Source organism: Musca domestica, unplaced genomic scaffold (assembly GCF_030504385.1).
Source record: "Musca domestica strain aabys unplaced genomic scaffold, Musca_domestica.polishedcontigs.V.1.1 7, whole genome shotgun sequence".
Lineage (NCBI taxonomy): Eukaryota > Metazoa > Arthropoda > Insecta > Diptera > Muscidae > Musca > Musca domestica.
This window is the reverse complement of record NW_026712383.1, coordinates 18,666,914-18,690,908: the sequence shown is the minus strand read 5'-3', so window position 1 is coordinate 18,690,908 and position 23,995 is coordinate 18,666,914. Positions and strand designations below refer to the sequence as shown.

The window sequence follows — 23,995 nt, the reverse complement described above, 5'->3', positions numbered from 1 at the left end:
AGTTATGGCTCAATGGGTACGTAAATCAACAGAATTGGCAAATTTAGAGCGAAGATCAGATAGAAACATGGAAAAAGCTACCACTGCATTAAGAAAAATGCGATTTATGGGCTGATGGTATCATTGGGCCGATCTTCTTCGAAGATGCAGCGAATCGTAAAGTAACTGTGAATGGTGAAAGAGCTTGACTTACACGACCTGTTTTAAATTTTCGCACATCGCAATATTCCTATCAATACAAGATCCTCATATCTCATGCAAAGTAAAAGAAGTCGCTTGGCAATATTTATATCAGGCTCTCAAGTTCCCGCTACCTCGTCACCAAAGAGTACACCTATCAGCTTGTTTAGGCTTTTTTAGAACTTAAATAGACAATCTGTCCAGTTTGACGATTTTTTTCTTTTAAACAAAACTTCATACGTCGTACAAAGTTTTCAGATTTTCAAAGTTTTTTATATAATTTAAGATTTTCCTTTTTTCGGAATGAGGAGGATATTAATAAAACCATTGCACAACGGATCCACATCTAGTTTTTTTCTGTCCAAACCAATTTCAACGCATATGTAAACCCTAGAAACCAACAGTGACCTCAATATTTCAGAAGCTCAGCTCTATCCCTTCACCCAATACCAAATTGAGTAACATTTAGTGTGCATATCTTAAACAATATATGTCGTTAGACACCAACAGTGTAACAAAATTAATACTATTTAGTACATTTCATACAATTATAGTACGCATATGCAAAACCACCACCAGTGGCCAACAGAGATTAAAATTTCGAGATTCCAACTTCATTCTTTCATTCAATCAGTTTTCCTTTACGCAATACCATACCATATAATACCATTAAGTACTTTTCGTACAATTATAATACACATATTCGAAACCACCTCCATTTCTTAATCTCAGATACCAACAGAGACCTCAATATCAAATTTCGGGATTCCAGTCCTACATCTTAACACAATATCACATTTTGTACCAAAATTACTTTTTTTATAAAAATATCGTACGCATTTTCAAAACCATCTCCTTATCTCAAACACAGATATTATCAGTAATCTAAATATGAAATTTCAGAATTTTATCTTTACCTCAATACCAAATATAGTATCATTTAGTACTTTTTGTACAATTATAGTAAATATTTCCGAAATCACCTCCATACGCCAGGCTATGCCCAAATGCCAAAATTAAGATTACAAGCACTATCGGCACATCCAATATTAAATTGTAGCAAATATAGTACTATTTAGTACTTTTCGTACAATTATAGTACACATATCTCAAACCCAAATACAAACAAAGACCTTAATATCATATTTCGTGGTTCTAGCTACATGCATTCACTCCAGGCCAAATTTAGTAACATTTAAAACTTTTCGTGTAATTTTAAAACTCATTTGAAAAGCCGTTCAATATTTCAATACTAGATACCAACAGTGACTTCAATATCGAATTTCAGAATTTCAAATCTCCATCCCTTCATCCAATACAAAATATAGCATATTTTTTTGGTACTTCTCGTATAATTATAGTACACATTTTCAAAACCACCTCCATATCTCAATCCCACATACCAAGTGAGACTTTAATATCAAATTTCGAAAATCCATTTCTATACCTTCACCAAAACCCAATGTAGTACTATTTAGTACTTTTCGTATATTTATACCCTACAACACTATGTGTCGGGAGTGTTATAAGTTTGGTTGGGCCAAAAATTATGTAACACCTCGAAATATTGGTTTCCCACATAGGAAAGTATATATGGATCCTCCTATCTCGCCGAGCTGAGTCGATCTAGCTATGTAAGTCCGTCCGTCCGACTGTCCATGTTAATTTGTAATCACTCTACAGGTCGCAATTATGGCCCGATCTTCAGGAAATTTAGAATGGAGGTGGGGCTAGAACCAGATTAGAACCCTATTACTTTTGGAGATGATCGGTATTTGATATAAAGCTAGAGCTTAGGACTGGGCAGAAGTCTTCCAATTTTGGTGGCCATCGGGTAATATTTAGTGGGTGAAATAGACCAAAACATTTGTGTTAAATAAAAGTCAAATTTTCCATTAAACCGCGAATATTTTTAATCCTGGCGAAATCACAAATAGACGAACAGGTCAATCCTGACCGTTACGTAAATACCGATAATAAATATATCGGACATATATAGCGAAATATACACAATGTATATATAAAATAAAAATAAAAAATTAAAAATTTCATCTTCATTCGAAACCACCCCCTCCCACAAAAAAAAAAACCTGTTCCAATTTTAGTAACATTTGGTACAGTTCGCACACTTAGTATACTGTTTTGAAAAACGCCCTCATATATTAATCTTACTTCCATACCAAATTTCAAGCTTTTAGCTTCATCCGTTCAAATAATACCAAATGGTACCATTTTAAAAGAACAGTCCCATTTTTGAACTTTTCGTAACCTTAAAATTCGAATTTTCAAAACCTTCCAACTGACTCTAATTCCATATTTCAAATTTTTAGAACATTCCGTTTGTCCAAACAAATACAAAGTATAGAAATTTGAGTACGTTTTATTACATTTCGTATCATTTTAGTACGAGCCTTATCACACGTCTACGCACTAAGACTGACTCTCGTACAAAATTTCAAGATTCTAGCTGCAGCCGTTTCATCTGTGCGTTGATTCTCAGCCAGTCAGTCAGTTACTTCAATACCATTTCGTCTGATGAGAAATGGACAATATTGGTCAACACCATCAGTACCATTCCTAGAATAAATTGTCTGATACTTTTTAACTTGTTTTTTTTATACATTTTCATTAACAAATTTCCTTTTTATTTTTCAACGTTGTTCGTCCTGATTTAAAATGTCCTTCGAAAATATTCCCTCACTAACACACATTTTACTTTTTTTCCTTATTAAAAAAAATATCTCCATATTATTAAGATTTTGCCTATCTTTCAGTATTTTAATTTAGATAATGGATTAGAGCATTCATCATCATATGCAAACATGTACATATATACATACATATGTATGTGAGTAATTTCATGAATACAACCTAACCAAGATATTGTCTTAAGATTTCTAAACAACCATATCACGTGCTGTCGCAATGAGACACATATTGTTTTTAGTCTTCCAAGGATATGTGTGTGTGTGTGTGGGAGTCACCCATGTTGACTCAATGAAATTCAATTGAATTGATGAAAAACCAATAAGAAAATGGATTGAAATTGTATTCATATGTATAATGTGGCAAAGTGAAACAGGGGGTTCGATAACAAAGATTTCAGATTTTCAGTCCCCCCCCCCCCCCCATTCACATCTGGTTGCACATCTGAGTGAGACACGTGGTTCTTACATAAGAGACATCTTTAAGATGGTGATGATGATGAACAATGCTCGACGGTAAACAATTGAAAATGAAGAGAAGCAACAACTGCAATACCTGTCAAATATTTAATGATGTGGCTGGCTACAGATGGATACCAAAATGAATGGCTTCAAGTAATGGATATTTAATATTTTCATAAAGCCAATATTCTATTTCCATGAAAATGCATTTGGTGTTCAAAACATTTTCAAAGCGTTCTTCCGATGCACATTCACCAATTCATTCAATAGCATTGTTTTGTTAGCATTCTATGTGGCACTTCTATGAGCATAGGAAATATGATTCCCTCTTTCCACCCTCTTCACCATCCAAAATATCTATTTTGATGTATGGCTTCTTTATGGCCCACCGAATGAGACTACCAAAATATAATCAGCCAGCCAAACAATCAACCAGTCAGCCATCCAACCAACCAGCCATTCAAACAATATTCGAGTGACACTTGAATAGACAACCTAATGGAGTTTGACGGCAACCTCAGATTCTAGCTAGCTGCAAATTACATACATTCATGTGTATCTATGCCCAAAAAAACCAGCCGCAACACAAAACGCCTCTCAAAGTGAACAAGTAATTTTGCAAATAGCTTGAATTGCAGCTCTCAAAATTTGTTCGAATTTGAATGGAACATAATTGAAAGATTTTATAAAAATGATATGAAGTACACCAATCGTCGGAGCATTTTGAATATCCGCTGTTGCATAGCCAAGCAATCGTTCGCCAAATTTTGATGATTGGACAGTGGGTCAAAGTATTGCAGAACTACTTTAATAATGGGATTCAGACTATCTGAAGTTTACACTGTAAATTTAGGAATAAATATTTAAGAAAGCTATTTGGAATAAAATGGAAAATCTCTAAAATATAAACATTTTTCTAAAATTTTCAGTAGATATATTCCCGATATTTTGAAAAATTGGATTATACCCTCCACAATTCAATGGAGGCTCTATGAAGTTAGTAATTCCGTTTTACACTCCTCGAAATAAGCATTTCAGTGCCCACATAAAATTCCATGACGATTTAGCCATGTCCATCCGACTTTCTGCCAGTCCGCTTGTAAAAAACACTAGAGCTTCCGTCCAGAATGAAGTAGATTGATACAATTTTTATACCCTACACCACAAGGTGGTCAGGGTATTATGTATTTGTGCATGTGCTTGTAACAGGCAAAAGGAAATGAGATAGACCCATAGTTCCTTTTGATGATCTGCATAGAATAACATTTTAAGTCGATTTATACATGTCCGTCCGTCTGTATATCCATGTATTTTTTTGTATACTAAGAATGGGTCGCATTTATTCCCCGATCCAGATGGAATTTTGCACAAGTCATTTGTTTGACCCAAGGACGAACCTTATTGAAATTGTCAAAATTTTGATATAGCTCCCATATGTATATTCGTCCGATTTGCCTCCAAACGGGTAATATCAGCCCGAATCGTATGGAATTTTGCATATGCGACCAATTAAATATGCCAAATTTGATCGAAAACGGTTCAGATATAGATATATCTCTCATATATATCTTTCATCCAATTTGATATTTTTGTCCTCCGTGGCCGTAATATGCACTCTGTAACAACTATATTTGGGGAAATAAGAAATACCCTTTATCGAGATCGGCTCAGATTTGGATATAGCTCCCATATATATATTCGTCCGACTGGCCTTTTTATGTGCACCAAACGTGTAATATGACCCAAAAGGAGGTGGAATTCAGCACTTACGACAAAATTGAGCATAGAAACAAATTAAAAAGCAATAAGTTCGGCCTGGCCGAATTTTGAATACCCTCCAACATTTGGAACAAATTTGGAAATTTAAAAAAAATAAAATCCTTAAAAATTCTGCTAAAATTGTAAAAATACCGAATATAGCCCTTATATTGGGGTCTATACGATGTGGACCTTTGTCATAAGTCATTACCGTATTTAAATTCGAAACTTGAAATAAACGGTGAAGCTAAAATCATCAAAATATGGTATATAAAGAGGTACCGTTATATCGGAGCTGTGCGAAGACCTGGACCTGCATAGACGATTTTTTGTCACAGGCTGTAGCTTCTAATATCAACTTCAAATTTGACATCTCAAACAATTTCGGTGAGTATTGTACCTAAAATCGTCAAAATACCGAATATAGGGAGGTACTGATATATGAGGCCTATACCTCGACCTGCATAGACAATTTTCTGTCACAGGCTGTAGTATCCATTTGGAAGTTCAAATGCCATATTTGAAACAATTCCGGTGAATAATGTCGCCAAAATCATCAAAATACCGAATATCGGGAGGTACCGTTTTATGGGGGTTATATGAAAGCGTGTACCTACATGGCCCATTTACGAACTTAACCTGTCTACTGGCAAAATGAACATGTGTGCAAAATTGTATCCTTCTATCTCAATTCTTTCGAAAGATAGCATGATTACAGCAGACGGACGGACAGACGGACAAGGCTAAATCGTCTTAGAATTTTACGCTGATCAAGATTATATATACTGTAGAATTGTCCGTCTGTTCGTACGTCCGTCTGTCCGTGATTACAACACGCTACAGTCTAAACGAATTACGATAGGAAGCTAAACTGTTGCACAGATCTCCCTTTTGACTAGAGGGAGGTCAAGTTCGAAGATGGGCTATATCGGTCCACGATATCGTATAGCCCCCATATAACGGTACCCCTCGATATTCGGTATTTTGATAATTTTACCCACATTTTTCAACGGAATTGTCTGAAAATCCACACAAGGAGTTCCTTGTAGGTACTTTATACCTCGGAAGAGAATAATTTATATAGGTCACCCCCTGAAAGAGAATTGTCTATATAGGTCCACGATATCGTATATCCCCCATATAACGGTACCCCCCGATATTCGGTATTTTGACGATTTTAGCCACATTTTTCAACGGAATTGTCTGATAATCCACACAAAGAGTTCTTTGGGAGTACTTTACTCCCTGAAAGAGAGTTCTCTATATAGGTTAACGATATCGTATAGCCCCCAAATAACGGTACCCCCGATATTCGGTATTTTGATGATTTTAGCCACAATGGAATTATCTGAAAATCCATACAAGGAGTTTTTTACCCCAGACATAGATTTGTTTATATAGGTCCACACTATCATATATCTCCCATATATCGACACCTTCCAATATTAGGTATTTTAAAGATTTTAACAGAATTTTCAATGGATTTTATTTTTTTTGAAAATTTTCTAATTCGTTCCAAATGGTGGAGGGTATTCAAAGTTCGGCCCAGCCGAACCTACTGCTTTTTTACTTATTTTTATTAAAAGACTACATTTGATTGATATATATAGACTGACTTTTATCTTGGATTCCTTAAACATATATCCTAAAGTCATAGACTCCTGAATAGACTCTGATTCACTCAGAATCAGTTGCTATTTTATTCCACTTTATCTTTGTCGCCTTTGCCTTTCTTTATTATATATCCAGCTTTACCTTTGAGAGTACGACCACTGTGGACCAAAAGGATTCTGAGCTGAGTACCTACGAATCAGCGCAATAACATTTCCTCATAAAATCCTATTGTAGTCCTCTCAAGCTAGTCAAAATATGTCATATTTTTTAAAAAAGTGTTCGACGCTCCTTCATATTTTTCTCAAAGCCATTAAATTATCCCAAGACTTATTCTATTTTCAATAATTGTTATTTTATTCGAAATCACTGTCTTGCGAGCGAAACAAGATCTTGGCTATTACCGAATTTGAATTTCAATATTCCTTGTCTGTCTATCCAAAAAAAACGTATCTGTCTATCCATCGACGTCATCATCAACTTCTTCATCAACATCATCGGCGTCGTCGTTGACACAAACATGACATGTAGTGGATTTATAAAACTTTTGCCAAAGCCTTATAATGAAGTGATACAATATTATTTTCAATATTGTTGTAGCAACTACCTCAGATGTTGGATTTTTCTGATAGCCATCAATAAAAGTCGCTTTTTTGTTTGTTCGTTTGCTTATTTTGTGAATGATGCCAAAAATTCACGATTTCGCTATATGACAAACAGTTTTAATAATAGTAGAGTCATAATGGCCAACAACAAAAAATCCGATCATAATAACAATAACAATAATAATCATATGGATACGGAAGCCAATAAAGTGAACAATATAAGAAAAATAACAACAACAACAACATAATAATAATAATAATAATAATAATGGTAGACCGAAAAAACAATGGGCTTTATTGTTCAGCAAATACATCGAGTGAGTGAAACAGGAAAAACTACGGTGATGAGATTCAGAGATGTTGACAAGAAATTCGAATATAATTGTTGTGTAAATTTAAATAAATCACTTCCCTTTTAAAATTGAAAAGGAGGTAAAGTTAAGCAAAAAAAATTGCAAAATTTTGAAAATTGTAAATTAAACTACTTTAATAGTATTATGGAGTTTTGAAGATTTTCTATATATTTTTTTAATAATCATCAAATCAAGTTAAAAAGTATCAGTCGGTTGTGCCGACAGATGTATATCCTCAGCCAATGTTCGATTATTGAAATATATTTTGACTTCTGACTTCTGTGACGAATATTCAAATTGTTGACCCTTTATGGTGTGGGTTCCGAAGGAATGGACCAATATTGTCTACTTCGTATCGGACCCAAGTAAATATGATATAAATATTGCGCCATGCAGCTTTGGGCTATATTGCTTAATTCGTTCACTTTATATGAGATATGTGACCGAAGTATTCCATTGTCATACTTCATCCAATACAGGTAAAATATAGGTATGCGCAAAATTACGAAAAAAAAACCGAACATTTACATTCAATTTTATGCGAAATCATATATTTCATATTCATCTCAGGTTTCTGGTGGAGAGAAATATTTAGATATAGGAAGTTGTAAGGAACCGCTGACTTGTTCCGCAAGTTATGACAGATAAAAGTATTGAAAATTATGATCTTTTAGGTGCCAGAAGGGTTTCGCAGATATGTATGATCTTCACAACAGATCTTTCTGTAGAAAAAAATCAGCCTCAGTTCACTGAGATTTTTTTCTCTATAAAAAAATTCAGCCTCAGTTCTCTGATAATTTTTTTCTCTGTAGAAAAAATCAGCCCCAGATCTCTGAGAATTTTTTCTCTATAGAAAAAAATCAATTTTTTTTTCTCTATAGAAAAAAATCAGCCTCAGTTCTCTGAGAATTTTTTCTCTATAGCCTCATCAGCCTCAGTTCTCTGAGGATTTTTTCTCTATAGAAAAAAAATCAGCCTCAGTTCTCTGAGGATTTTTTCTCTATAGAAAAAAAATCAGCCTCAGTTCTCTGAGGATTTTTTCTCTATAGAAAAAAAATCAGCCTCAGTTTTCTGAGGATTTTTTCTCTATAGAAAAAAATCAGCCTCAGTTCTCTGAGGATTTTTTCTCTATAGAAAAAAAATCAGCCTCAGTTCTCTGAGGATTTTTTCTCTATAGAAAAAAAATCAGCCTCAGTTCTCTGAGGATTTTTTCTCTATAGAAAAAAAATCAGCCTCAGTTCTCTGAGGATTTTTTCTCTATAGAAAAAAAATCAGCCTCAGTTCTCTGAGGATTTTTTCTCTATAGAAAAAAAATCAGACTCAGTTCTCTGAGGATTTTTTTCTCTATAGAAAAAAAATCAGCCTCAGTTCTCTGAGGATTTTTTTCTCTATAGAAAAAAAATCAGCCTCAGTTCTCTGAGGATTTTTTTCTCTATAGAAAAAAAATCAGCCTCAGTTCTCTGAGGATTTTTTCTCTATAGAAAAAAATCAGCCTCAGTTCTCTGAGGATTTTTTCTCTATAGAAAAAAAATCAGCCTCAGTTCTCTGAGGATTTTTTCTCTATAGAAAAAAAATCAGCCTCAGTTCTCTGAGGATTTTTTCTCTATAGAAAAAAAATCAACCTCAGTTCTCTGAGGATTTTTTCTCTATAGAAAAAAATCAACCTCAGTTCTCTGAGGATTTTTTCTCTATAGAAAAAAAATCAGCCTCAGTTCTCTGAGGATTTTTTTCTCTATAGAAAAAAAATCAGCCTCAGTTCTCTGAGGATTTTTTCTCTATAGAAAAAAAATCAGCCTCAGTTCTCTGAGGATTTTTTCTCTATAGAAAAAAAATCAGCCTCAGTTCTCTGAGGATTTTTTCTCTATAGAAAAAAAATCAGCCTCAGTTCTCTGAGGATTTTTTCTCTATAGAAAAAAAATCAGCCTCAGTTTCTGAGGATTTTTTCTCTATAGAAAAAAAATCAGCCTCAGTTCTCTGAGGATTTTTTCTCTATAGAAAAAAAATCAGCCTCAGTTCTCTGAGGATTTTTTCTCTATAGAAAAAAAATCAGCCTCAGTTCTCTGAGGATTTTTTCTCTATAGAAAAAAAATCAGCCTCAGTTCTCTGAGGATTTTTTCTCTATAGAAAAAAAATCAGCCTCAGTTCTCTGAGGATTTTTTCTCTATAGAAAAAAAATCAGCCTCAGTTCTCTGAGGATTTTTTTCTCTATAGAAAAAAAATCAGCCTCAGTTCTCTGAGGATTTTTTTCTCTATAGAAAAAAAATCAGCCTCAGTTCTCTGAGGATTTTTTTCTCTATAGAAAAAAAATCAGCCTCAGTTCTCTGAGGATTTTTTCTCTATAGAAAAAAAATCAGCCTCAGTTCTCTGAGGATTTTTTCTCTATAGAAAAAAAATCAGCCTCAGTTCTCTGAGGATTTTTTCTCTATAGAAAAAAAATCAGCCTCAGTTCTCTGAGGATTTTTTCTCTATAGAAAAAAAATCAACCTCAGTTCTCTGAGGATTTTTTCTCTATAGAAAAAAATCAACCTCAGTTCTCTGAGGATTTTTTCTCTATAGAAAAAAAATCAGCCTCAGTTCTCTGAGGATTTTTTTCTCTATAGAAAAAAAATCAGCCTCAGTTCTCTGAGGATTTTTTCTCTATAGAAAAAAAATCAGCCTCAGTTCTCTGAGGATTTTTTCTCTATAGAAAAAAAATCAGCCTCAGTTCTCTGAGGATTTTTTCTCTATAGAAAAAAAATCAGCCTCAGTTCTCTGAGGATTTTTTCTCTATAGAAAAAAATCAACCTCAGTTCTCTGAGGATTTTTTCTCTATAGAAAAAAAATCAGCCTCAGTTCTCTGAGGATTTTTTTCTCTATAGAAAAAAATCAGCCTCAGTTCTCTGAGGATTTTTTTCTCTATAGAAACAAATCAGCCTCAGTTCTCTGAGGATTTTTTCTCTATAGAAAAAAATCAGCCTCAGTTCTCTGACGATTTTTTCTCTATAGAAAAAAATCAGCCTCAGTTCTCTAAGGATTTTTTCTCTATAGAAAAAAATCAGCCTCAGTTCTCTGAGGATTTTTTTCTCTATAGAAAAAAATCGGCCTCAGTTCTCAGAGGATTTTTTCTCCGTAGAAAAAAATCAGCCTTAGTTCTCTAAGGATTTTTCTCTATAGAAAACAATCAGCCTCAGAACTCAGAGGATTTTTTTTTTTTGCTTTGGAAAAACACAGCCTCCGATCTCTGAGAAAGAGGATTTACTGAGGATTTTATCTCTATAGAAGTAAATAAGCCTCGCTTTCCTAAAAATTGTGACCTTTTGTAGGTGAGGCACCAGAAGGGGTTCGCAGATATATATCATCTTCAGAACAGATCTGTATAAGCAAAAATATTTGTATGTGTGAAATTTAAAGTGAGAGTTGGAGCTTATTTCAATTTCTTTATGCGTTTTGAACCTTATGTGGAGGGAGGTACCAGAAGAAATGTTCAGATCTCTACCATCTTTATAACAGATCTTGTGCTGATGGAAATATTCAGATGTAAAAAGTCTGAATAGAAATGGATTTTAATTCCACGTTTTATGCGCTTCATGGACATTCAAAATATTGAGACTTTGTGGAGGAGGTACCCGAAGGAAGGGACATATATATCCCATCTTCACACCAAACCTTGGGTTAGTAAAAGTATTGTGATATGTGTAATTTGAAGAGAACCGGATGCATATTTCGGATTTTATGATCGTTTTGGTTAATCAACATTTTGACGCTTTGTGGGGAAGGTATCAGAAGGAGTGGGCCGATTTATTCCATCTTCACACTAGACCTTGGGTTAATAAAAATATTTGAATTGGAGACAATCGGACTCTTACATCACGTTTTATAAGAGTTATAATTATTCAAAATTTTGACACTTTGTGGGGGAGATATTTGATGGAGTGGACCGATGTTGTCAATTTTCTCACCTGAACTAGCACTGATGCAAATATTAGGATTTGCAAAGTTGGAGCAAAATCGGATAATCCTTTTTCTCTTTCTGTGCAGTAAATATGTTTTGTTTGAAAAGTTCGACATTTTCTGGGGGAGGTACCAGAAGATGTGGACCGATATTGTTCATCTCCGAACTCGATCTAAGTTTTATAATAAAATTACGGTGATTTCATTGGAGTGTTATCGTGCGCACCTGCCAGCCAGACAGACAGACGGACGAACATCGCTAGATCGACCCCAAAAGTCATGAAATGGATTTGATCCAAAGAGACCTGAACACCGTTATTTCGATGAAGCACGTTTTGACCGTATCAAATGATATAGAGGGCATATAGACATATGGCTGAGGGTATAAAAATTAAATACCTTGGTTCTAGCAATTGAATCCAAATATTACTTCAAATCCTTAAAAAATAAAGAAAAAAAAAGAACAATATTCCAAAACATAAATTTCATGATCCAAATTTGACTATTTTTTGCTTTAAACAATTGAATCCAAAAAAATTGCTTTAAATCTTCAAAAAATTAAATAAGAAAATAATAAAAACTCCAAAAAAATAAATTACATGCCAAGTGCGATTTTGGCAAACACCTCCTCTCATGAATCTTAAATTTTCAATAAACATGAATGTTTTTCTTCTGCTGAAGGCAGACATGCAGCCAACCATTCAGTAGTAGTAGCAACAAATCATGTTTAGCCATTATTAAGTTGGCTTAAAATCAATTTAAAATAATTTGACTTCTTCGCCCCAAAATGCCACATGAAATTTAAAATAGTCTGAAATTATTTTAAGCTGTCGGTTGGTTCGGTCACTAGTTGTATGTTTGATTATACCAAAAACTGTCCAACACAAGTATCATTAAAACGAACACCGTGACCAAAATAACCAAGCAAACCGATACCTTTAAGGCAGGCATCAAACCAAAGCAACGACAACAACAACAAAAATAGAAAATTGAAACTGGACATCAGAGTTGTAGTCATTGGAAGCCTCTGCACTGAGGTTTCTTTAGCCTGATTTAATTTTTTTCAGACTTCCATCTCTCCAGTCCAGCTGGTAGGTGTTATAGGTTGTCTTTTTTTTGTTTTTTTTTTTTTTTTTTCTTTCATGGTATCAAACTTACCTGTCAACGTCACATTGACATGCATCAGACCAATGTGGGTTCCAATGCGCGCCGGCACTTTCTCACGCGAAAATGCTTTGTATGGCGCTATAATTGTCGTATGGGCAACATGCCATGCTGAACCAAGTCTTGTGACTGTTGTATGTGTCGCCGTCCAGCACATCACCGTCGAAAGTATGGCGTGTATGGGGAAATTCATGCATGGAAAAAGAGAAGAAAAAAATAATAAGAGAAAAACCAGTGGTTAGTTATGTAGCTTTAATTTGACATATTCTAATAAATGCATAATAATTTCGGTATACAATTGCCGGGTATTATGTTAAACAAAATACATAACGGATAGATCGTTACATGGGGGTTATACCCCCATTTTAAAACAAAAAATTGTTCACATTTTATTGCAAGGATATTTTCAACAGAAGAACTTTAAAAAGTATCAGTTAGCTTAGCGAAATGAATATATCCTTAGACTATGTTTCGCAAGCATTGAAATTCAAATTCAAGCCTTGATACACTAACAAGCCTTGATACTAAAAAATCCTGTTTTCAATAGATTTCTAACGAATTTTGGCATTTCTGAGGGAAGAATCGATGTTTGAAAATTTGGACAGATTTTTCGACATCCGTCAAAAATCCACCATTTATGGAAATGTTCCAAAAGCTATGCGCCTAGAGAGAGAGAATCTTGCAATATTCTTTACATTCCTCAAAATTTGGCAATTTTTGAGGAAGATAGCAGCAGAATTGGGCCAATGTATTGAATTTTGACACCTGATCAAAATTTGACTTCTCAAATTAATACGGCATACAAAAAATTATATACATTTAATAACAAATGTGTGGCGCCCAACGGCGGGCGTATGGTTAGTGTATTAATTAATTTAATTTTGTGACGAAATTTCAATATTCTATAGCAGCAGAACTGAACCAAAGTATTAAAATTTAACACCCGATCTAAATATTATCCAAATTTTAAGTATTCGAAGTTTGTTTCAAACCCGATATTCTTTTCGACTTATCAAATAAATACGACATACAAATAATTATATAAAAATAAAAAAATTAATGGCGCCCAACGGAGGGTACATGGTTGGTGTAACAAGTAAAAAATATTAAGTTAATTTTGGGACGAAATTTCATCATTCAATAGCAGCAGAACTGGAACAATGTATTTAATTTTTGCACCCGATCTAAATTTAATCCAAATTTTTAATATTAATATCGGAAACGACATTTTTTTAATTCTAAATTAAATACGACATTAAAATAATGTTAAATATGTAATAACAAATGTGTAGCGCTAACCGAGGGCGCATGGTAATTTTCACAAGAAACAAGTAAAAAAGCACTAAGTTCGGCCCAGCCGAATACCCTCCACCATTTGGAACGAATTTGGATACTTAAAAAAACCGCTAATAATTCTGTTAAAATCTTAAAAATACCGAATATAACTGTATATTGAGTTCTATACGAAGACGTGGAGCCGCATAGGCAACATTTGTTATAATCCATTAAAATATTGAAATACGAAATATTCCAATACAAAAAAGTCCGGTGAATAATGTAGCTAAAATCATCAAAATACAATATAGGGAGTTACCAGGGCTACACGAAGACCTGGACCTGCATAAATAATTTTATGTGACAGGCTGTGGGAATTTGTGTGAAGCAAGCCTACCAATGATTATAAAATTATAGGGAATTATGAGATATATATAAATCTGATGCAATTTCTGCAATTTTTCGGAGAGGCATTTTTAAGCTATATCTGATATACATACCAATATGATTGGTACAATGTACATATAACGGCTTTCACTGTCTTAAAGGTCAAATCGCATGAAACATATACAATGTGAGATAAAAAAAAACTGTAACAAATTCAAACGCCATATTTTTTACTTTTTTTAATTTAATTGAATGAAAGCATAAAAAGTCGAATATAGCATCAAATTTTAGAATAAGTTTAGATTTGTTCCAATTGGTCACCTTTGGCACGAATTATGACCATCAAACGGCCAATGAAACCGTCACACGCTGCCCGAATGTTGCTCTGCGGTATTTTGGTTCATTCACGGCGAAGTGCTTGCTTGAGGTGATCGACCCTTTGGTATTTGTTAGTGCCAACCTTGCATTCCAAAATACTCCTGACACAATAGTCCAACGGATTGGTATCCGGAGATTTTGGTGGCCATTGTGCGCTGGAAATGAAACCAGAAACCTCATTTTGTAACCATTCTTGGGTGGCGCGTGCTGACTGCGATGGTGCTGAGTTGAAGGTGCAAATTTTCAGCTGACCTCTTTGGCAAGTAAACACGATCATTTTGTTTCTTTACAAACTGCTGGACAAAGAAAACCAAATTCGGCAGTTCACCACTTTCGGCCAAGCGAAGCAACTTTTTAGCTCTTTTGAGTCTATTTTCTTTCTGTGTTGGTGTAAGTTCTTCCACTTTTTGGAATTTCAATGGTTTTACCCCGAGCTCATTTTTCAATATTTGCCAAATGGAATATTGCGATATGTTCTGCTCACGACTCATTCGGCCACTAAAACGCGGGTTTCGATCAAGTCGCTTCGGCAGATAATACTGTTTTCTTCCGTCCACTTCCTTGACGTCGGGCTACGCTACCACTATCACGGTAACGAGCGATGGAACGAGACACAAAAGATCTATTCACATTTAAATGCTGGAGTGTTCTAACGATAACCACATGTGGTTTTCCAGCCAAATATAAAGAAATCGAGTTTGAATTCAATCACGAATAACTTTTTTTCTGGAAAATTCTCACCAAAATGCTTTTGTACGCTTGTAAACAATATAATGAGCTGTCACTGGAATAATTTTAACAGCTGTCGGACGAGTGGATTAGAAATGACAGGAAGTTGGTTGCACTTTTTTCATCTCACCCTGTATATCACGCATTTCCAGAAAATGTTCCACGTTACCAAAGTTTATAAATTTAGCTTTATTCTTACACATATATCAAATTTAATATAATTTAGTACATTTCGTTTACGTTTCTTTAAATTCTCCTCCTTATCTAAATACTCCACTACTGACATCTTAACCATTGTTCACAAGCTAAGTTCATTTTCTATATCCTATATTAAATTTAGTTCCTATACAACATTTCATACAAGTTACAGTGGGAAATTCATAATTCTAAATGTATTGCATTCACAGTTCTCTTAATACCAAAATTCATAACACCACTTCTTTTGCCATGCTATAGGCTAGATTTAGTATCATTTAGTAATTTTCGATCATTTGTTTCTCTCTTTTTACAAATCATTTTTACATTACCACTTTTTCTATTCACCCTAAACAAAGTTGTACCAAATGTGTACCAACTTATTACAGATATTTAACTTGATACATATTTCCGAAACCACCTCCTCAAAATCTTTGGTTCATCAGTCCTACACGATATGTATAAAAGACCCGCATTCTAAAATTCAGATTTCAAGCTTTATGCCAACTTATCAAATTTTGGTACGTATTCAAAAAATATATCTAATGTATGTCTTTCTCATATGCCAAAATTTAGTACGATTTAGTACTTTTCCAAAAACGCCTTTAAAACTCAACCCTACACCCAACAGTAGGCCCAATCTAAATATTTCACATTTCCATTGAATCCAAATTGTACAAAATTTAATACCATTTAGTACAGTTCGTACATTTAGAAAACATTTCAGAAACCATCTCCTTATAGCAACCTTACTTCCAAATACTAAATGTCCTCATTTTATCTCCATTCGTTTACATAACACCAAATGGTATATATAGTGTTTTTAAAAACTTTCAGTTCGAATTTCAAACAAAACTGCATCTATCCTGCACACCATTAGAGACCTTCATTGCAAATTTGCAAAGGATATAATTTCTTATGTGTTTTGCTAGTAGGCACGTTCCTAAATAGACCATGTTGACCCACGTTTTCGTATAGCCCCCATATAGCGGTACCTCCCAATACTCGGTATTTTTATGATTTTAGCAATATTTTGCACCGGAATTTTTTCAAATGTTGTGTTTAAAGTTCTTATTGGTACTACAACCTATAACGGTTTTCATTTAAACGGTATTTTTTCGACATTTTTTTGAATTTTTTTTAAATTCCTTCAAAATTGTTGAGATATATTAAAAGTTCGGCAGCTCTAACTTAGCTGCTTTTTTACATGTTTTTATTTGTATAAGATTTAAGTTCATTTCTAATTAATTTTTCCGTATTTATCATATTTTTCTAGAGATAAGTCGTAGCAGTTTAAGGGTACCACTGCCATTGATGGTATCTCCTTAATGCAATGCTTCTACAAGGTGGCGCAAAAGTAATCCTCTTATCAGAAAATTCTATAAATGGAACGATTAGACCCTAATGTCTTAATTAAAGCAAAATAATATCGAAATGTCTGTCAAGTAAATATGCATGTACAAGGTGGTGCAAATGTTAACATCCAATGTAATTAAGACATTAGGGGTCAATCGTAAATTTTATAGCATTTTCTAATAGGAGGATTACTTTTGCGTCAACTTGTATAAAAAAAGAAACTTATTATGAGAGAGGAATTTTACAAACGTTAATTATTTATGACTTGGGCCATTTTGGATCACATTTGTCGAAGCTTAAATGTTATAATCAGTAATCTTAGTAGAAGATATACAGATATACGCAGTAATATGTGTAAGACAATATTTTAAACAATTAAGATCTGAATTGGTTTTATGTATTCCTCCATATTTCTATCAATGAAATTATAAGCTATAGTGGCAATTAAAATGGTTAACAATAATAAATCGAGACTTTAAATGTGGGCTACACCAAAATGCGGATTGATATCCTTATTGTGTATTTTAAACTAGGTAGTACAGTATTTAATAACATTTGAATGTTTTTTTGTACAACCTCAAACCAACATGATCCCCTTTTCCTCTTAGGACATTTTTGGCTACATAAGGCCAATACAGAAATTTGAAGCAATATTCTCCGCCTATTTCCAAAAAGTTGAAGTAATCAACTGGTCTAGCTTAAAATATTGGAGAACTTTAGTATTATAATTTTTGCATTCATTATATAAAATACTCACTTAAAATGACTAGTCCCACGAAAAGACTTAATGTGACAGTTGAGAATGTTGTGAATTTCTGAAATTAAAGAGAGATTCAAATTATTATTCGTGTGACGTAAATAAATATTTCTTTTTTAATTATGTAGAATTTAAATTAAAGAAGAAGAAGTGAATATGGAAAAAAGTTTAGATGGACAATATATACGTATACGATATATGTATGCAAGATTTTGTGTGCTGGCTAAAGACGAAAAAAAAATTAAAATCAATGATCAAATGATACTAATCGAAAGCGAATATGAAATTTCATATGTGGAAAATGGATTTTAATAAGCCATTGGGGATTTTAAATAAAATATATACTCTTTGTTCTGAAATAAATGAATTGCAATGTTGGAAATATTTTTGAAGCCCCCTATGTCTAATTTATTTTGGAAGATTTTGTTTTTGATATTATGTCATAGAAAACTGCCAAAATATTACCCTTATCTTTTTGGCGAAGGACATTTGCCCAATATTTGCGCACTCCATCACGCTAGTAGTTGTTGTGATCCATTTTACAACTAAATATAATCTAATTGTCATTCAAAATGCTAGACTTCTTCCCTGTCCTTAACTCTCTTCTCCTGCAAAATTCCGTGTCGATTGGTATATTTCGCCATAAATATCGGATATAATTATTATCGGCAGCTATGTAACGGTCAGAACTGACCTGTTCATCTATTTGTGATTTCACCGGGATTAAAAATATTCGCGGTTTAATGGAAAATTTGAATTTTATTTAACACACCCACTAAATATGACCCGATGACCATCAAAATTGGAAGGCTTCAGTCCAGTCCTAAGCTCTAGCCCCATGCTAACTTTCGCTTCGATTGGTCTATAATTGCGACCTGTAGAGCAACTGTAAAATTAGGACAGTTTTCAGTTCTTGGTCCATTTCAACCGCTGAGCTTCAAGCGATCATCTCCAAATGCAATAGGATTCTACTCTGGCCCTAGCCCCACCTCCATTCTAAATTTCGTGAAGAGCCGGCCATAATTGAGACCTGTAGAGTGAGTACAAATTAAAATGGAGAGACGGACGGACGGACATACATAGCTAGATCGACTCAGCTCGGTGAGATAGGAAGATCCATATGTGGGAAACCTATATTTCGAGGTCTTACATAATTTTTGGCCTAATTAAACTTATAATACCCCCAACACCTAGTGTTGTAGGGTATTACAAGTAAACAAGAACCTAAAACTACGCGAAATTTAAAACAATTACATTCAATAATGTCACTAATATCATTAAAATACCGCTATATGTGGAGTATACGAAGACTAAGATCTGCAAGACAATTTTTTGTCGTAGGTTGAAGTATCCATTACGAACTTTAAACACGAAGTGTGAATCAATTTCAAATATTAAGAGATACCATTGTATAGGAGCAGGAGAGACATGGCCCATTGTCGAAAACCGCGCCGCAGTGGCCGAAAAATGGCTCGTGAGCTGAACATATCGCAATTTTCCGTTCGGCAAATATTGAAAAATTAGCTCGGAGTACAGCCATTGAAATTCCAAAAAGTGCAAGAAATTCACTGCAACAGAAAGAAAATAGACTCAAAAGAGCTAAAGAGTTGCTTCGCTTGGCCGAAAGTGGTAAACTGCCGAATTTTGTTTTCTCTCCCTCCGATGGGAAACATTCGTTGTCCAGCAGTTTGTAAACAAAAAAATATCATCGTGTTTACTTGCCAAAGAGTTCAAGCACCGGCCATGGTGATGGTGTTGGCAGCCAATGGTCGCTCTCCGCTCGTATTAATCGACCGTGGCATCGGAATAAATGCCGAATATTATCGCGAAAATATTCTGGAGGGTTTATTAAAGCCTTGGGCACTCAACCATTTTGTCCACAGACCTTGGACATTCCAACAGGACTCAGCACCATCGCAATCAGCACACGCCGCCCAAGAATGGTAAAAAATGAGGCTCCTCGCTTCATTCAAAATCAAAAACTCCGGATACCAATCCGTTAGACTATTGTGTTTGGAGTATTTTGGAAAGCAAGGTTGGCACTAAAAAATACCAAAGTGTCGATCACCTCAAGCAAGCGCTTCGCTGGGAACGGGCCCAATACCACAGATCAACATTCGAGCAGCGTGTGACGTTTTCATTGGCCGTTTGAAGGCCATAATTGGTGCCAAAGGTGACCAATTCGAATAAATCTAAACTTATTCTAAAATCTCATCCTATTTCCGACATTTTTCGCTTTCATTCAATAAAATTATAAAAAAATGTAAGAATTATGATGTTTGACTTTGTTGCAGTTTTTTATCTCACCTTGTATATATGAAGCTAAAGCTATATCTGAACCGATTTTCACCATTTTCACTTGATACACGTGCTTTTCGGCTGAGTTCCGTCGGAAATTCAGTCTATTTGGGCTGATATTAACCACTTGGTGCACAAAAAAAACCTGAAATCCGATAAAGGTATGTATGGGAGCTATATCCAAGTCTAAACCGATCTTGACAAAATTGTAAATACACATTTCTAAGCTTTATTTGATATCCAGTGCCAACTATTTTTGTTGTGGAGTGCACAGTATACATGTAAGGGACTTTTAAATTAAACCGGATAATACATATATATGGGAGCTATTGCTCTATCTGAACCGATTTACACCAAATTTTATGTACTAATTTCTAGGATGAATTCAGCAATAAACATTTGTTAGAGGTATTTTTGAGCTCAATAATTTATCTGGTACAAAATATCATTCTTGTGGAGTCCATGTTACGCATGTGTGGGAATTAAAACTCCAAGTCGGATGAATCATATATATGGGAGCTATAGGTATTTCTGAATCGATTTCTTTCTTAATTTGATGTGCTTGCTTCTAGACTGAATCCTGTGGGATGTGCCAAAATTCAAGTCATTTGGACTGATATTGGAAATTTGGTGCACACTACAAAAACTTCGCAAAAATTCGTAAATTTGCACATAAACATGTAATATACATCCTGACATCCCTCTAATGCTTCTTGTTAATTGAATACAACACACACACACACACACACGTAGACATTTTTCCTGATTATCTCCAAATGGATAAGTGGTTTAGACACAAAAATTCTCATGCTAAGTAAATATACTTATTATGAAAATGTGTCATAACACTGTCGTCTGAGTATATCTTAAAAACATAATTTTTAATTAATTTAACAATCTATAATTATAAACACATGTTTTGGATAACAACCAACCAACCTACCGACCAACCAACACTCACCCTGCTCACCAAAATTACTATGCATTCACGAAAATGTCTGCCAAGCGTAAAACAAACTTAATTGACACGCCAACAACAATGCAAATACTTAGATATTATTAATAATAAATGTACATGAATTTATGCATAATACAAGCATACATACAGATGTACTTATATATGAGTTAGTACACAGACACGTCCGAAAGGTAAGCAATTAATTTAAAATTAACCAATTATTTTGAAGAGAATGTGCGACAAATAAAGGGTGATTTTTTAACTATTATCTCTTTGGTTTAAATGGCTAAAACATGGCTTCGTGTATTGTTTCGCTGTCAAAAATCTTCAGTTTGGTCTAAAAGTATCCATGAATCTAAGTCTAACAAACAAAAAACGCTTGTAAACCATTGTTTTTTTTTTTTTTTTTTTTTTTTTTTTTTTTTTTTTTGTCAAAATTCGTGCCCTTTTAAGAAATTTCACTGCAAGAGTTAAAGCCGAACTACCTACCGCAATGTAGAATTTTTGGTAAATGCTTATAGTATGTCTGAGCTTTGAAGAGAGTTGGATGTTTATTTCTCTTTTTTTGGCGTTTTGTTTTTCAAAATCTTGAATCCTATACAGGGTGAGATGAAAAAACTGCAATCAACTTCTGCAAAACTGAAAAAAACAGCAACATCAGCAGAAATGGTTCGAAAAGTAAAAAAAGCGACTTGGTCGAACCCGCGTCGCAGTAGCCGAAAAATGGCTCGAGAACTGAACATATCGCAATATACCATTCGGCAAATATTGAAAAATGAACTCGGTGTAAAGCCATTGAAATTCCAAAAAGTGCAAGAACTTACACCGCAACAGAAAGAAAATAGACTCAAAAGAGCTAAAGAGTTGCCTCGCTTGGCCGAAAGCGGTGAACAGCCGAATTTGGTTTTCTCCGTCTCCGATGAGAAAACATTCGTTGTCCATCAGTTTGTAAAGAAACAAAATGGTTTAAAAAAATTCAAATTCGGTTGGCCACCAGAACTCAAGCCCTGGCCATGGTGATGGTGTGGGCCGCAATAACAGCCGATGGTCGCTCTTCGCTCGTATTAATCGACCGTGGCATTAGAATAAATGCCGAATATTATCGAGAAAAAATTTTCTGGAGGGTGTATTAAAGCCTTGACACTCTAACATTTTGGCCGCAGACCTTGGACATTCCAATAGGAGTCAGCACGATCGCACTCAGCACGAGCCACCCAAGAAATGGTTACAAAGCGCACAATGGCCACCAAAATCTCCGGATATCAATCCGTTGGACTATTGTGTCTGGAATATTTTGGAAAGCAAGGTTGGCACTAAAACATATCAAAGTGTCAATCACCTCAAGCAAGCGCTGTGCCGGGAATGGACCAAAATACCATGGGCAGCGTGTGACGGTTTCATTGGCGGTTTGAAGGCTATAATTCGTGCCAAAGGTGACCAATTCGAACAGATCTAAACTTATTCTAAAATTTGATGATATTTCCGACATTTTTGCTTTCATTCAATAAAATTTGAAAAAAAATTTAAATTATGGCGTTTGACTTTGTTGCAGTTTTTTTTATCCACTCTGTATATTAATTCTGAGATTTGTAGTGAAAAATTTGTGTAGAATATTTCATCATTTGAAATCTTCCGACAAAAATTAAATTTTATATTATTTTCAGGCTTCTAACGAAAAAGTCTCTGGAAAAATTGATCAAAGCATTAGGAAATATTTTCGGATTTTTCTATTTATTTCCTTTTTTTTTTTTGGAACATTGATGCAAATATTTTTCTAAAATACAATGAAAATAGAGGTTCGTTTTCTTTGAGATATAATTAAATTTGTGAAGAATATTTGTGTCTTTGACGTCATCTTTCTGAAATAATGCCTTTTAGGAGATTTTTGCATAAACTCACATAAGGTACGATTTAAACCCATAAATGTGTTTCTACTCTACCTATGATGTCTTCTGAGACGTATAGTAGAATTGTATAAAAAATAATTATATATGATATTTTGACTTGCTTCGATCCCACTTTAAGGTATTTTTTAACCATATATTCAAAAAAGGACCAAAAAGACCCCTTTGATGACTCGCTTGAGGGTTAAAATATGTGACCAAAATAATCTTCATATTTTTATCTGCAAAATTTCTAAAGACACTATACACCTAAAGTCAATGGTTTACAGGGAATCCTTATCCAAATATTGCAAAAAATGTGGTAAAGGAAGGAACTTGCTCTACTTGCTTGTTAATATATTTTTTTGCTGAGCAGTCTAATTTTGTGAAATATTCGCACTACTATCCCATTTAAATTGAGTTCTTCAAATTGTTTAGCAAAAAAGAGCAAAAAGATCAATTCGATGACCACTTCAGGATTAAAATTGACCGCAATAATCCTCGTATTATTTTTATTAATATAGCCAAAGTCACAATATATATAAAATGCAAGGACTACGATACCTTAACCATCAATTTTCAGATGGGCTGTAGACTTTTACAACGCCGTCAAGCTCAATTTTAAAAATTTATTGAATTTGTTTTCAGTCTATCTTAAAACCCTCTTTTTCTCACTTTACATGTATTGTCCCATACACACTCGTATGTATGTATTTATGTACATACATTTTAGCCCATGGGCAAATAAGGCTTTATAAATGTTAAAATATTATTATCTATAGTTAGCCATTATATTGGAATTAAGTAAATTGTTGCCATACCATTTATAATTCATTTGCATACATTTGGCTGGGAAAAATCATGTTGATACTCCCCAAGTGAGCAAAAGCTCGCCCCTTTCAATTAGAATGAACGCCAAATATATTTTTGGTGTTGTTGGTGTTGCTGCAGATGCATTGTGCATAGAAGTGTGAATTAAAAATGATGCTGAAACCCCAAAAACGCTACAAT

The 23,995-nt window shown here is 34.2% G+C and overlaps 1 protein-coding gene across 2 annotated transcripts in view; it reads right to left on the bottom strand.

Moving 5' to 3' along the window:
- The window catches only part of LOC101890139 (dual oxidase maturation factor 1), a 144,739-nt gene that overhangs the window by 37,397 nt on the left and 83,347 nt on the right, over positions 1–23,995 (bottom strand). For both annotated transcript variants that reach the window (XM_059129998.1, XM_059129999.1), the window contains exons 4-5: positions 17,846–17,903; positions 12,763–12,897 (exon numbers count right to left, since the gene is read on the bottom strand). In XM_059129998.1, coding sequence (XP_058985981.1) covers positions 12,763–12,897; positions 17,846–17,903 — 193 coding nt within the window. The remainder of the gene's footprint in view (positions 1–12,762; positions 12,898–17,845; positions 17,904–23,995) is intronic.